Here is a 14,126-nt window from a genome sequence, read left to right as displayed (position 1 = left end):
ATTGTGACGTTTCCAAATCATTGCCCAACAGACATTCTACGGGGAGGTCTGAACTAACCACAACCTTTTTCGGGCCACTTACCCCTCCCCAGGAGAAATCAACAACTGCCATACTGTGATTGGTAGTGACATTGCTGGCATTGGTCACTAGGTAATCGGTACCTAGCATGATCTGTCCAGGGTCCACAAAGTTAGGCGTCACCATGGTGACACTGGCACAAGTGTCCCTGTAGGCCTGAGCCACTTTTCCATTGATCAAAGGTGTCTGTCTGTATTTGCCCAAAGTATTGGGACTGGCATCAGGGGACATATCCATATCCCCTGTACAGACAAGGACGGCCTGAGTGAGCGTGCTGACTAAGTCGTCACTCCCCTCGGTTCCCAAGGTTAACCCAACTAATGCCTTGGGAGGCGCACTACCACTGCTGGCTGTACTAGGGGGTGCAGGTGCCTTAGGGGCTGCAGTGGCAGGAGTTTGCCCTCCTTTCTTGGTGCACTCACTAAACCAGTGAGTCTTACTTTTACAGTATTGGCACCACCTTTTTGACTGGCCTTCTTGAGTCTTCTTCTTCTGTGAAGCCTGACCCCCACCCTCTTTGGTTTGTTGGGGACCTGTCGAAGACTTCTGGTCATTTTGTTCGTTCTTGTTACTACCCTTTTGGACTGCTTTCTTCTGACCACCCTGGTTCTGAGTCTGGTTCTGCTTAACCCTTGTTCTGACCCATCTGTCTGCCTTCTTTCCCAATTCTTGGGGAGAGGTCAGATCCGAGTCGACAAGGTGCTGATGCAACAATTGGTTCTGACAGTTGTTTAAAATCTGTTCTCTCATGATAAGATTGTACAATCCTGTGTAATCAGTAACCTTGCTACCCAGCAACCAGCCTTCTAAAGCCTTAGTGGCACAATCGACAAAGTCAGTCCAATCCTGAGACTGAATTTTCTGGGTGTCCCTGAACAGCACCCGGTACTGCTCCGTGGTTAAGCCAAACCCATCAATCAGTGTGTTCTTCAGGACTTTCTAGTTGTTTGCATCCTCAGCTCTAGTAGTGAGGAGCTTGTCTCGTCCTTTACCCTCAAAGGAGAGCCACAGTATAGCTGCCCACTGACTTGGGGGGACGCACTGGACAGTGCAGGCCCTCTCCAAAGCAGTTATCCACTTGTGGATGTCGTCCCCTTGTTTAAAGGGGGGCACTATTTTACTCAGGTGTCTAGTATCTATACCCCTGTCTTTCTCTCTAAGGAGAATGCTGCCACCAGTGGGATCTAACCCACTTAATTTCTGCTCTCGGGCCAAGGCAAGTCTTTCTTTGGCGAGGGCAAGTTCTTCCCGCTCGATCCTCAGATTGACTTCCCTCATCTTCGCTTCATGCTCCCTTCTCTGAGGGGACGTCATTCCTCTCTGAGAAGATGCCTGAGAGACATGTGTACGAACAGATCTGTTAGAGCCTCTGGAGAGAGACCTAGCTCGTCCGTTCCCAATGTTAGGCCTGCTTGAGCGTGGGCCCGGGGCTCCCCCAGTTCCATTCTCATGCCTGCTTAAGTTGGTCCTCGTAAGCCTGCCGACTACCACTGGACCTTTGTTTGCCTCGTCTCCTGATAACTCCTCCTCGTCTTCCTCCTCTGTATGGAGGTCGAGGTCTGGGTCACCAAGGGTTCCCTCTAAGGGAGGCATGTTCCCATCAGCATTGGGGGGACCTGTGTTAGAGGACCTCCTAGCGTCGTACGTCTCTAAGAGACCTATCAGAAATGCGATGGTAGGGTTAGAACCCTGGTTTAGCTTCCTGGAGGCACACAGTTGTCTCATCTCCTTGAAGCTAAGAGCTGCATATCGTGACACGACCTGTGGAGGGTCACTGACCACTAAGGGAGTCTCCGCAGACTCTCCGTGGACCGACATGCTTCTAGTGAGGTGTAAGTGATGCACCTACCTACACTATGTGTTTACCTACTGATCCCTTGCTAAGAGTTGTAGTCAGGGTGTGCTAAGCCCTGTTACGCTACAACAGCTGGTTCAGTAGAACTCAGAGTATTCTAAGTTAAGTTATATGTACCTGGGTACTTATGTGATCTTTCACTTTGATATTCTTAGGATACGTGTGTGGTAAAACAACAGCAAGCTCAAATCCCAACCGCTGCTCACCAATGTGAGAAGTTGGCCTGATATGTAGTGCTCACTATTCTAGTGATCACTGTGTATCATTCCAAACGACCCTTATTGATGATTGGTTGTAAGTCAACCGTATAGACCAGCTATCCTAGTAGCGTGGATACGAGCAGTCTTTATGCTAAACTCTAGAGGGCGTGTTAAGCCAGCTGTTTTACCATCACATATACCCCTTGAACGCCAAGTGAAAGGACACCACACAAGTTGTTATGAAAATAAAGGATATTTATTTATAACAAGACTACCCTGGCTCTTTATGAGTCAGGGAGCTAAGCACACTACAAAACTCTTATGAAAATACTTCAGTTTCACAATTTACACAAATGCCCGAGGGCACGAGAAACCATCTACACTAACAGTGAAATGTGAATGGTTAGAGTCTGGAGTTACTGATTCCGGAGTGATCCGATCAGTGGGACTAAACGAGAAGGAACTGGACACTTGTAGAGCGAACCTGCGATGGAGCACCGAAATGCTCGAGTTACCTAGCCCAGAAGCTGCGGCTGCGTGAGGTTCGGCAAGATGTCGGGAGTCCTCGTTGTAGTCTCAGGAGCCTGAAAGAAGAAGTTGCTGGCAGGCGACCAGTGTCGATGTTCAGCGAGATCCAAGCCTGGATCGATGATGAAGGAAACCTGAAAGCAGAGGGGACTCAGTTCTCAACCGCTAGCCAGCGATCGTGTGGGCACCAGGAGGGTACCGGCTGAAGTCACCTCGACCAGGTGAGTGGATGACGTCGGACTCGGCTGTTCCTCGGACCAGGAGGCGCGGCGGCAACCAGGATGGAGGGCGAGCTGTCCCACGAAGGTGTCTGCTGTCGATGATGCTGGGCCCAGGAGTGGGGCAGCAGGTCTTGGCAGTGGCAAACCCACGCGGTGGAGTCAAGATGGCATCTGGAGTGGACCAGGAGGGTCCGAGGTACTCCTCTGTTGATGGGGAGCAAGAGCCAGTCTGGAGCAACCAGACCAGTGATAAAAGATTGTCGTGGTGCGTCGTGAAGAGGGCCACCAGCCGGTCGGCGAGTGGTCGGACAACGCGGTGAACAGTAAGGAGCAGAAGGGCCCCCACGCAGATCTCGTGGATGCTGGGGAGGCAGACTTCGGTGCTGAAGCTGCTCAGGGTTAGGGCTTCTCAAACCCTAGGTGCACTCACTCGAGGGTCCCTCGGTGGGCGTGCTAGATAAGCGTCGTGCAGGTTCTGAAGATGGCCGGTCCCGCAGGTCTCGTCACACCTACGAATCTCAGCTGGGCTGACGATGTAGGTAGAGGTCAGAGATGGCAGGGAACCCGGGTCTCGTCCAGCTGGGCAGTCTTGATCCGTGGGAGAGACGTGCAGCAAACCGCAAGCGCTTAGGTGGTGCCTGCTGGTGCAGGGTGGCTACTCCTTAGCCACAAGGGAGAGTCTTCAGAAATAGTCAAGAGTTCCTTTTGTGGAAAGTAGTTCAAGATTCAGAATTATCCAATTTGGGAAGGGGACTCGCTCCTACCTTTATTCTAAGAAAAGGGGCTGGCCCGTGACTAGGTCCTACCTATGGGTGGGGCCAGGAGGGGGGTGGTTACACCCCTATCCTTTGTCCGGCTTCGCCCCAGCTCAGGGGCAGGGTTGCCCCCGAAACTGTTTTGAGCCGGGCTATGCACAGTGAGCACCGGGGTGCCACTTGCAATCACCTTCCTTTCAGCCCTGCCTACCTGGGATACACAAACCCTGTCTGGGATGGTGCTAACACCGCCCTCGACCGGAAACCCTTTGTCCAAGCTCCCCTCGCTGGAAGGTCTCCCAGCAGCAGGAGGTCAGACTTGTGTCTGGTGGCAGCATCCATTTTGTGATGCTGAGGCTTGAGTCAACTTTTAACCGGGGTTCAAGGTTACTTCCATGTCGTGCCCCTCTAAAAGGGGGGAATGCTAACCCCGTCGCCAGAATTGGCGAGGGGTTCGTATTCCAATTTGTATGACACCTTACTCGACATGTGTGGGTGATGCGATGCCAAAGTTAGCAAATAACCGCAAGGATTATAATGCATTTTAAAGTAGTTGGCCCGCGTCACCATGGAACGGCTATTAGGACTTGGTTCCGCAAGCCGTCGACGGGCTCAGCTCGCGCCAGAGCACCGTCCCACATGATTCCCCGCACTCTGCCTTCAGGATTGATAAGGCCTGCCATAGGAGTGACTGATAGGAATCCATGTGTCCATTCTAGGGTTAGGTATAGGAATACTACACCTACAGCAACGGGTGATTACACCACGTTGCCCCAGCTGTCGTGCAGCCAGTTGTGTCAGATTTGGGCGGCCATCCAGGGGTGGCATAATACATGCTGCAGCCCCTGGTAGGCCCTGGGTACACCTATGCCCTGGATACCTGTGGTATGCTGATACAGGGACTGACAAGGCGGCCCAGTTCCAATTAGTGGATGCACCTAATGTACATGTGTGTTAATTTCGAGAGAGAACAGCTAGGCTGTGGGTCTGATTGGCAGGCCCACAGCCAGGGAAAGTCGTAAACCAATGAAGCAAAAGCAAAAAATCTGGGTGATCATAGGATTGCAGACCCTACTCTCCTACAGCCTGCTCCTTCACCCACCTCATCCAAAAATTCATCAAGTACTGCCTAGTTTAATAATACTTCTTCACCTCATGTGCTCGATTATATGCCAGCTGTGTCCTCAAAATACTAGCCCACTTTAAGGAAGGGTGCATTCCTTTCAGTACATTAATCAGTGCAGAGGACTTGATAGACCTGCTTGTTTTGTCGCGCTACAGAACTTCCCGTACCCAAACCTTAGCCCTCTTGGCTCAAATAACATCTGATATGCAAATTTTTAAGAACTGCAAATGTGTACCCCTTAAAGTAAGGAGCACCTGATTAGGGTCGGACTGGCAACCCAAAGCAACCCTGTAATTTTGTCGGACCTTCCCAGGTGGGGTTGCCGGTGGGGGGTGGGGGGGGGGGGGGGGGGAGTCAAGTGTGGGTACTTTTGTTTTTGTTACTGGGGGCTGAAATTGCAGCAAAACTGGCCCCCAGTAACAAAACCTGCCCCCACCACTGCAAAACCGACCCCACTCTTCCAACCTCCTGCGGAAACGCCGGACACCTGCTTTGGCCAGTCCGGCCCTGTCCCTGATACACAAGCGCTTCTTCTCATAGAAGAAGGAATCACTGCTAGGTCAGGGTGCTCATTCAATACAAACTGTCCCCTCAGGGCATGGAGCTTCGCGTACTGGTCAGATTGGGGATCCTGTAATATACAAAATCTGGTCTTCTTGGAGTGAGCCTTTGAAGTCTGAGACCAGAGAGCTCTTAGGTAACCAGTCTTTGTTGTCACTGAGAAAGAACGTCTGATATTTTCCATTTGTTGCCTTATCTAATGGAGTGCTTGATAAATCTACCATAATCCTAATCCATCCAGTGAAAGAATTATTGTCACATTGAGCCTTATTGACCCTTATGATGACCCCTAGAGGAAGGTTCCTAATAAAACAAACATATCCGCCTAAATGAAGGATTATGGTTAAAAGCCCACGCCTCTCAGAGGATGGTCTGCTGGTATATCAACCCGCATCCTTTCATCTTAAGGCTCTGAATACCTCCATCCATCGTCTCTTGAGGAAGGTTCCAGATGTAGCAACCCCTGCCTGAGAAATTTTTGTGTGTCAGAAATACATTATTCTCTTTTTAATTTCATCACTGTTTGTAATAACCTATTTAGTAGATATTATTTTATTTTATTTTAATTTGAAGGTGTTTTTATATAGCGCGGCTGTTAGAAATGGGATCTCTGGTTGGCTAAGGCTTGCGCCAAAGCCAGGCAGAGACCATCACTCTAGTCAGGGCGAGGGAGTTACACGCCAAAGATAACTCCTGCTCACCCCCTTGGTAGCTTGGCACGAGCAGTCAGGCTTATCCCGGAGGCAATGTGTAAAGCGTTTGCGCAACACACACACAGAAACAACATACTAGGCACACCACAAAAGGAACTCCACACAAGGTTATATTTACAAATAGCCTTTATATTATCATGAAACCCATTAGAATAGTAATCACACAATATACACTGTGCCACCTGGCACTAGGCAATATTTACAGGGGATTATATACACCTGACCGGGCCAATTGGGCTACTGTCAGAACCATCACTTAGTGAACATAGTAAATGTAGAACATATCATAAAGTAGATCACAACCAGTAATTACTTGCAAACACTGTACTCAGCATCATCCTGTAACATAAACCATATTATGCACAGTACCACATTAGGCGTGAAATATATTCTGCGCCAACCTCATAAGCCTAAACATATTAGACCATAACCTACTAAGCATAACTCACATTAGGGGCATAAACCACAGTAGAGAATAATCTCACAAGCATAAACCACAGTATGCTAATAACCTCATGCATAAACCACATTAGAGGCATAAATCAGGGTACGTAAATCACAATACATGCATCACATTTCCTAGCACCACATAAATCACATTAGGGCCTGGCGCCCTATAAACCTAACAGTCCCCCTGGCCAACTGGCCTTCTCAATGGGGCTCAAATCCCCTATATCCAACAAAGTCAGGGCGGCTGCCAATGCAGCAGGATCCACGTGCGCAATTGCGCTGGGGCAGGAGTGTCTCTCACAAAAATGCCCCCAAAGAACCAATTGCCTAAACGTTGCAGCTGCCGCTAATTGCCATGCAGCGGTGAAACAGAACGTGGGCGTGGGCACTCACTGTGCCCTTTAATTAATTATGCACAAACGTTGCAGCTGCCCGTGCTGGTGCGGTGCAGCTGAGGATAAAAACGAAGTAAAGGGCCCTGGCACATCTGTGCATCTTTGGCCCCACTGGGCCCTTCTCTGAAGTAACTGGCCCCCATCGGTGCAACTGCCCTCTGTCAGACGGGGAAGATGTAGACATTCGGTCAAACTGGAAGGGGCACGGGCCCCTCTGGGCCCTTAAACAGATATGCTAACAACGTGGGAGCGGCCCGCTCTCTGGCGGGACCTCTCAGGCACCAACAGTGTGCCTTGGGGGAAGCAACAATGGGGGCAGGCACCGATAGCGCGTCTCGACATACACCCCCTCCCCATCAGCTCCACTCAGCGGACTTCTTGCTCCGGTCTCTTCTTCTTCCAATGGGGCGGCACGCGGGGCTCTCCCAGGTTTACAGGAGCCCCGCGCAGACTTCCGGCTGCCCGCAGGTAGAACTTCTTTGAGATGCGGGGCTCTCTCTTTGCTACGAGAGCCTCGCCGACCGGCACCAGCATTCCTTCTGCACGCGGGGCTTCCCTCGCTCACGGGAGCCCCGCGCTGCCATCAGAGGCCTCGGCCGCCTCCCTGCACTTCACCCGGGCCCCCTCCTGGGACCCGGGACTTTGCTGTGGAGCCCGCGAGGCTCCGGCCGGCACTTCCTCTTTCTGCTTCCTTCTGAAAGGCCCCGCCCACAACCAGGCAGGCCACGGATCGTGGTCTTCTTTTCTCTTCGTGGCGGCAAGGAGGGGTAGGCTCCCTCTTTGTTAAAAATATAAAGCGGGGTGGGCACCCACTCAACGTGGCAAGATGCGGGATGGGCTCCCGCTACGGGCACAATTGCGGGTGACCACCTGCTAGTTTTAAATACTTCCTAAAAGGCGGCAATAATGCGGGGTGGGCACCCGCTCTTAAACACAAGCATAAGTCAGCGGGGTGGGCTCCCGCTCGATCACGAAGCACGGGGGAATCCCTATGCCGGGGATTCCCTCTCACTGAAGAGCAGTTCAGCGCTGCGAAGCCCACATGCTCCTCTTCTCCTGGAGCAATTCGAAATAAAGCGCTCACAAGGTGCTAGAAGCAGCACAAGCTCCTCCAAGGTCCTGGAGGATCACAAACAAAGTAAAAGGTCCCAAGCAAGAAGTTTCTTTAGGGATCAAGGGGCAATGCAGGGCCCAGGGAGGCAAGCCCTCATGGCAGCCCCCCCTGGGCCCCAGCAGCAGCACGCCCCAGCAGGATTCAGGAACAAGGACTGAACAACATCATGGGGTCACAGCCCCTATATTTATATCAACATTTCCTTTGTCTTTAGTGCAGGGCATGGGGGAACCAGGTACAACTGGTTCAGGGGGGATTTGGAGCACTTTGTTTTGCAAGCTCCTCTTTCCCTTTGTCAGGTGGGGGCTAGGTGATCAGACACACCACAGGGGGTGGAGCCAGCATTGTACATGGCAGGCACCATCCTATTCAGAGTCAGGGGATTGCCCCTCCCACTACTGCCAGCCCAGATGTCCTATTCAGCCCAGCGCTGACTCACCCTGCCCCTCCTTGAGCCACACACACCTCCCAGCCCCTGTCACTCACAAGCCAGACATAAAATTCACATCAGGCAGGCAGACACATAGCACAGCCAACTTCTAAAAGTGGCATTTCTAAAATAACCACAATAAATCTGCGCACAACATTGCGCAGCATTTATTCACACAATTTCAGACATACCAGACTTGACCACACTGCTCCTCTCATACAGGAATTACCACTGACACACACTGATCAGAGAAAAAAAGATTTCCAGGTTGTGGAATATAGAGGTATATTTATCTCTTGTAGCATTTACAGTCATTTTTCCTAGCAGTAACAAAGCATTGCATCATACAATCCATCTGGCTTCATTCTACTTAGAAAAGGGGTGCCCTTTCAGTGTACATACATCAGCCTGATGAAGGAGAGCATGTGAACCAATAAAAGGTTCCACACTGGTAACCTAGAGTAAAGTATATGATTGTTTATGTTTTCTTAAAATAGATCAGGCTGCAATCTGTCCTGATTAACTTTTCCATGCCCTTTGTATTTCATTCTGGCCCAGGTTTCTGCATATCACCCTGCATTTCTTTCTTCCACTTTCTGTATTCACTATCTCCGTCCACTATATTCACATTCTCCTTCTCCACCGCACTCTGCTCACATTCACTTCCATATTTTCCAAAGCTACCCTCTTCCACCAGTAATGTTGATATGTTGTTCTAAATTACATAGCTTTTCTGACACGTTTATGCACTCGCAGTTGTTACTCTATTCTCTTTTCCGCAGGTGATTGAGGAGAATAAACTCCACCTCGCTCAAAGACTGTACATGAGCGAGAAAGCCTGGACCAAAGCTGTGAGGCACTTCACTGTCTTCATTGCATCCAAGGTACTGTCGAATCTGGGGTGAAGTTACCCAAGGTGGTCTCTGTCTTTCCATCGATATATGTCTCAAAACCACACCCATGCAAGCTTCGAGTCTTGGGGTGCAGCATAAATTATGCAAACCAGATAAGGGAATTCTGGGTAGTTCCCTGCCTTTTAGTTGAGAGCCACACCTTCTCACAAGTCACATCTACAACTTGGAGCAAACAAAATTTGCCCATCTCAAATGTCACATGTCATAGTCAGCGATAGCAACTCTGTAGTTATGGTTTAATCCATGAATCCATAGGAAAAGCATTGCCGTAGATCACTAATGACTTTAGCCTTGTTGGACCGATCAGTATGAAACTTTTCTCAAAAAGTAAGTTCACGCATACACATTTGCATTTTGGAACATTTGTGCACATTGGTGAAGGAGGGGGAAAGATACTGTGTAGTTGTACTTGTTTTCTCAAATTTCCATAGCAGTGAAGTGAAGATAGCTAATAAACGCTGCATAGAATTACACAAAATGTGGCGTACACAGGCCAACAGTTTTCTTTTTAAAATTTTTTTTTTTTATTTAAGTATTGCCGGAGTATAACAAAAAAAGAAGGATGCAAAACAGTAAATTCAAAAAAGACAAAAGTACAATACAAATTAACACAAAATATAAAGAATATATGGACAATTTAAATCAGCTAAAAGAAATTATCCCAGATAATACTTAGCCATACAATAGCTAATTATTACTATCCAATTATAATCAATTTACATTATTAATCCAAGCAGCAATAGGTGACCAAATCTTAAGGCCACGAGTTCTTGACTGTCTACCCCTTGAGGAGTATATAGCTTTTTCCTGGCTATAAATTCCCAAAAACCTAGAGAGCCACATCTGAAAGGTAGGGGAATCCATGTCCTTCCATCTGGCTGCTAGCAGAATTCTATAAACTCCAGTTCCTATAAAGAGACATAATTCCTCCTCAAATTTTAGCCCTAATGTTCCGTCGTAACCAAGAATCAGCAATGTAGGTGATTCAGCTAATCTATGCCCAAATACCTCTTCCCAGAACTTTAAGAGCTCATTTTTGAGTGGAGCTAGCTTATTACAATCATAAAACATATGAATCAAAGTAGCAGGTCCTAGTCCACACCCAGGACAAGAATCGGCTATCCTTTTCCCCCATGAAAACAACTTAGCAGGCGTAAAATATAGGTTAAAAATAGTTTTATATACTTGGGCTTTCAAATTTGATGATAGAAGTACCCTTGATGTTAAAGATAGACTCATGACAATGTCAACATTGGGATTATTAAGTTTAATCGCCCATGATGATTCAATATGTTCCAGATCTTCAAGATTTCTATCAAGAAGCATATTATATAGTATACCGATTTTTATTGTTTTTTTTGTTATAACATCTAGAAGTGGAATCCTTTCCAATAAAATCTTAGGAGTCTTTAAGCTAAGAATATTTTGGATCTGAATAAACTTAAAATAATGACTATTGGGAATTCCAAAAAGATTCTGAAGCATAGGAAACTGAGAATCTAATGTTCCGATGGAAAAATCAGCAATTGCTCTTGTTAGACCTGTCAGCCCTTTGGCAGTTCTCTCCTCATATTATTCTTTTTTTCCCTTTCCCTTCTCACATTTTTTTTTTCCCTGTCCACTAACAATTTTTTTGGGTGCTGATGTAGAGGCTCTGGGCGCCCTCTTCTTACTATCTGAGGGAGAGGCGCAAGGTGCTTCCATGAGGAAACTAGAAGAGGGAGGTTAGTCTCACAAAATGGTGGTTCCAACTGTCACCTCAGCACCTGGGCCATAGACTGCCATGAGAGGTTCCGGAACCTTCTGGGCCACTCTGGCCAGTCAGGCCCCAGGTGATAAATAGAGGTGGGAGCGGGGCGGCCATTTTAGGATTTAGTTGAGCTGTGAGGGAGACAGGAGTAAGGCACCTGAGTGGAGAGGTGGTTGCGCTAGGTAGGGAATGGACAGGTCCTAGGGTCTGCGCGACTTCCCTCATCAGTTGACACCACCCTCTACCTTCTGACCGGTCCCTGGACACAGCCAATGACTCCGGGGGCTCGCAGTGTGGAGAGGCCCTGAAGTGGGACCAAGGGGAAGAATCGCCGTCCGGGACTACCCTGCCCTCATCCTGGGTGTTGCCTGGGAGTTTGACCCCGATCGGCCCTAGTGACTGTCCATCTTCCCTGGTTGTAGGGGAAGGGGTCGTGCCCAATACTCCACAGACTGGCGGGCCTACTCAACTGCTCTAATGAGAGCCTCGCACCCTTAATTTCCGCCCCCCCCTGCCACTGATCTCTACCCAGTATCCTCACCGCCACAGCTCCGAGTTTGTGGGGTTGCCTGAGAATCCCCGGTGGTGGCCTGGGAGCGCCGGGAGGTCTGGGGAGGTGTCAGGACTCCTCGGCGAAGCCAGCGAGCATCGCGCCTGTCAGCTGAGGGGAGAGCTGCAGCCAGGAAGCACGGGTCAGGACCGGCCTTGAAGCCGACGTCCTGGGTCATGTGAGCAGGGCCATCGCTAAAGCACCGCCCCCTTCCGCCAGCCGAGGGTCGAGGCCGCGCCCCCGCAAGCCGCGCTGCTACTGACGGCTGCGGGTGCGCCTGACTGAGGAACCGGAGCGGAGAAGAATCGGCGCCTGGCTGAGGGGGAATCCGCTAAAGAGTGGAGCGGCAGCGGGGTAGTCGACAGGAGTGCGCCAGCTGAGGAAATCACCTCACGAGGAAGGCCTCTGGGGAGGCGGTCGGTGGGTGTACCCTGTCCTCAACCCCACTAAAGAAGTCCCCCTCTTGGACAACCGGTGAGCCCCGCTGCGTGAGGAGGACTCCGGGTGCCTACAGTAAGCTGGGCATGATAACGAGGGGAAGGTTCTGGAGAGTATACGTTCTAGGTTAAAGGATGATCTGTTAAATCCAAGTACTGATGTATTGAAGAGATACCGGTTCAAGCTATTTATACCGGCGCTTTGGTAAAGCTCCCCACGTGTGCTTGAGGTAAATACATTGACGTTTTCAAGCATAGCACCAGAGATAGCAGTTCGGAGCCTAGCACCAGGATAAGTTGTATGTGCTGCTTAATTGTAATGGAACTGTATTGGTGAGAAAGGAACCTGCAAGTAAATTGCCTTGATGTGGCTAATTAACTGCCTACAACATTGTTGATCTCAATATGTACCTCAATATGCAAAGGGCTGATTAATAATGACGGTATAAGGGTTAGAAGGTATAGCAGCTAGGGAGACCATCTATCAGACAAGCGCTGTATAGATTGAGGTGAACATCTAAAGTCGGGTATTTTATAAATGTTCTTTGGAGCGCAGTCTGAGGGGATTCGAATTGGCACTCCAGCAGTAAGGCAGGGTGGAAGCCTCAGGGAGTGTTTAAGTATCTGCTGTGCCAGAGTTAACATCGAAGGAACTGTCATTGTCAAATGAAATGAAATGTTTTATCCTGAAGTGAAATGAGAACTGTCATTGTCAAATGAAATGAAATGATTTATCCTGAAGTGAAATGAAATGTTTTAACCTGAAATGTAATGAAATGTTTTATCCTGAAATGTAAGGAAATGTTTTATCCTGAATTGGGAAATTGAGTAACCACGTTTGAGAAGGAAAGATAAAGACTTCTCGGAAACTTTAAAATTAATCGGTGTAGTGACCTTTTTAAGTGGTGTTGCGTTAAGCTGTGAGCTGGGTGTGATGCAAGCACGAGAGGCTATGTTGGGATAAAAGCCTGTTGGCCTGAGCCAAGCTACCTCTAGGACGTTAGGTCCAACAAATTGGTGTTCAGCAGTGGGATCCGGAGTCTGTGCTTGCATCCACTCATTAGCAGTTTGGCGCGCGCCACACCCTACACCTGATTGTTTGTACTGGAGTTTTCTCCAAGTTGTCTCCCTGATTGGAGTTTTTCAAAATTGTCCTGTCCTGTGGGGTACTTCCTCTTAAAGGAAAGGTCTCCTATTGTGAAGTTCTTTTCTGCAGTGTTGGGTCCCACCTGGTAGGATGGAGTTTGAGTTGGGTAGGCTGGAAGAATATACTGTGACCCAACTGAAGGAATTCTGCCAGGAGAGGGAGGTATTTTTCAAGCAGGGGGCGAAGAAAATAGAACTCCAAACCAGCTTGAGAGCCTGGGTATTGGCCCACCCTAGCGGGAAACGGGAGGAGGGACCAGGACCGGACATTACGGAAGAGTCAGAATTACTTTTTCCCCCTGGGGGCGGCAACATGGACGTAGGACCTAGTGCCCCTTCAAGAGCGGGTAGTAGCGCTTCGGGGGGGAGCCTGTCATCAGCTGATCTAGTTGACAGGAGGGAGGAGAGGCAGTTCAAAATGGATCTGGCTCGCTTGGAGAAAGAAAGGGAGGAGAGGAGGTTCCTCCATGAGCTCCATTTAAAGGAATTGGAACTCAAGGCCCTACAGTTTGGAACCCCCAGCAGTCCTGTTGGTGGCAGCGTATCTAGAGAGATCCCCAGGGAGCCCAGACCCTACCTGCCAAAAGATGTAGTCACCAGCTATGGTGTCGGGGATGACATTGCTAAATGGTTGGCTGCCTATGAGGTCTCCTTACGAGCCCATGGGATCCCCGAAGCACAGTGGGGGGGTGGTCTATATAGGTATATGCCTCCGGTGGGGAGGGATGCCCTGTTAGCTGTGGAGCAGCAAGACCAGACCAATTACCCCACCATGAAGGTCGCCCTAGTTAGGAAGTTTGGGTTGACCCCTGAGAAATTCAGGCAGAGGTTTCGGGGCAGTCAAAAGCTGGCCACTCAGAATTGGGTAGACTTCCTGGACTACGCCAAGAAGGCCTTGGAGG

General features: G+C 49.3%; 1 protein-coding gene across 3 annotated transcripts in view; it reads left to right on the top strand.

Annotated features, from left to right (window-relative positions):
• Positions 1–14,126, top strand: part of AXDND1 (axonemal dynein light chain domain containing 1) — a 564,522-nt gene that overhangs the window by 253,630 nt on the left and 296,766 nt on the right. For all 3 annotated transcript variants that reach the window (XM_085601802.1, XM_085601801.1, XM_085601803.1), the window contains exon 13: positions 9,210–9,311. In XM_085601802.1, coding sequence (XP_085457928.1) covers positions 9,210–9,311 — 102 coding nt within the window. The remainder of the gene's footprint in view (positions 1–9,209; positions 9,312–14,126) is intronic.

Source organism: Triturus cristatus, chromosome 4_2, assembly GCF_964204655.1.
Source record: "Triturus cristatus chromosome 4_2, aTriCri1.1, whole genome shotgun sequence".
NCBI classification, from domain to species: Eukaryota; Metazoa; Chordata; class Amphibia; order Caudata; family Salamandridae; genus Triturus; species Triturus cristatus.
The sequence above is the reverse complement of the archived record's forward strand: the minus strand, read 5'-3'. Positions and strand labels throughout refer to the sequence as shown.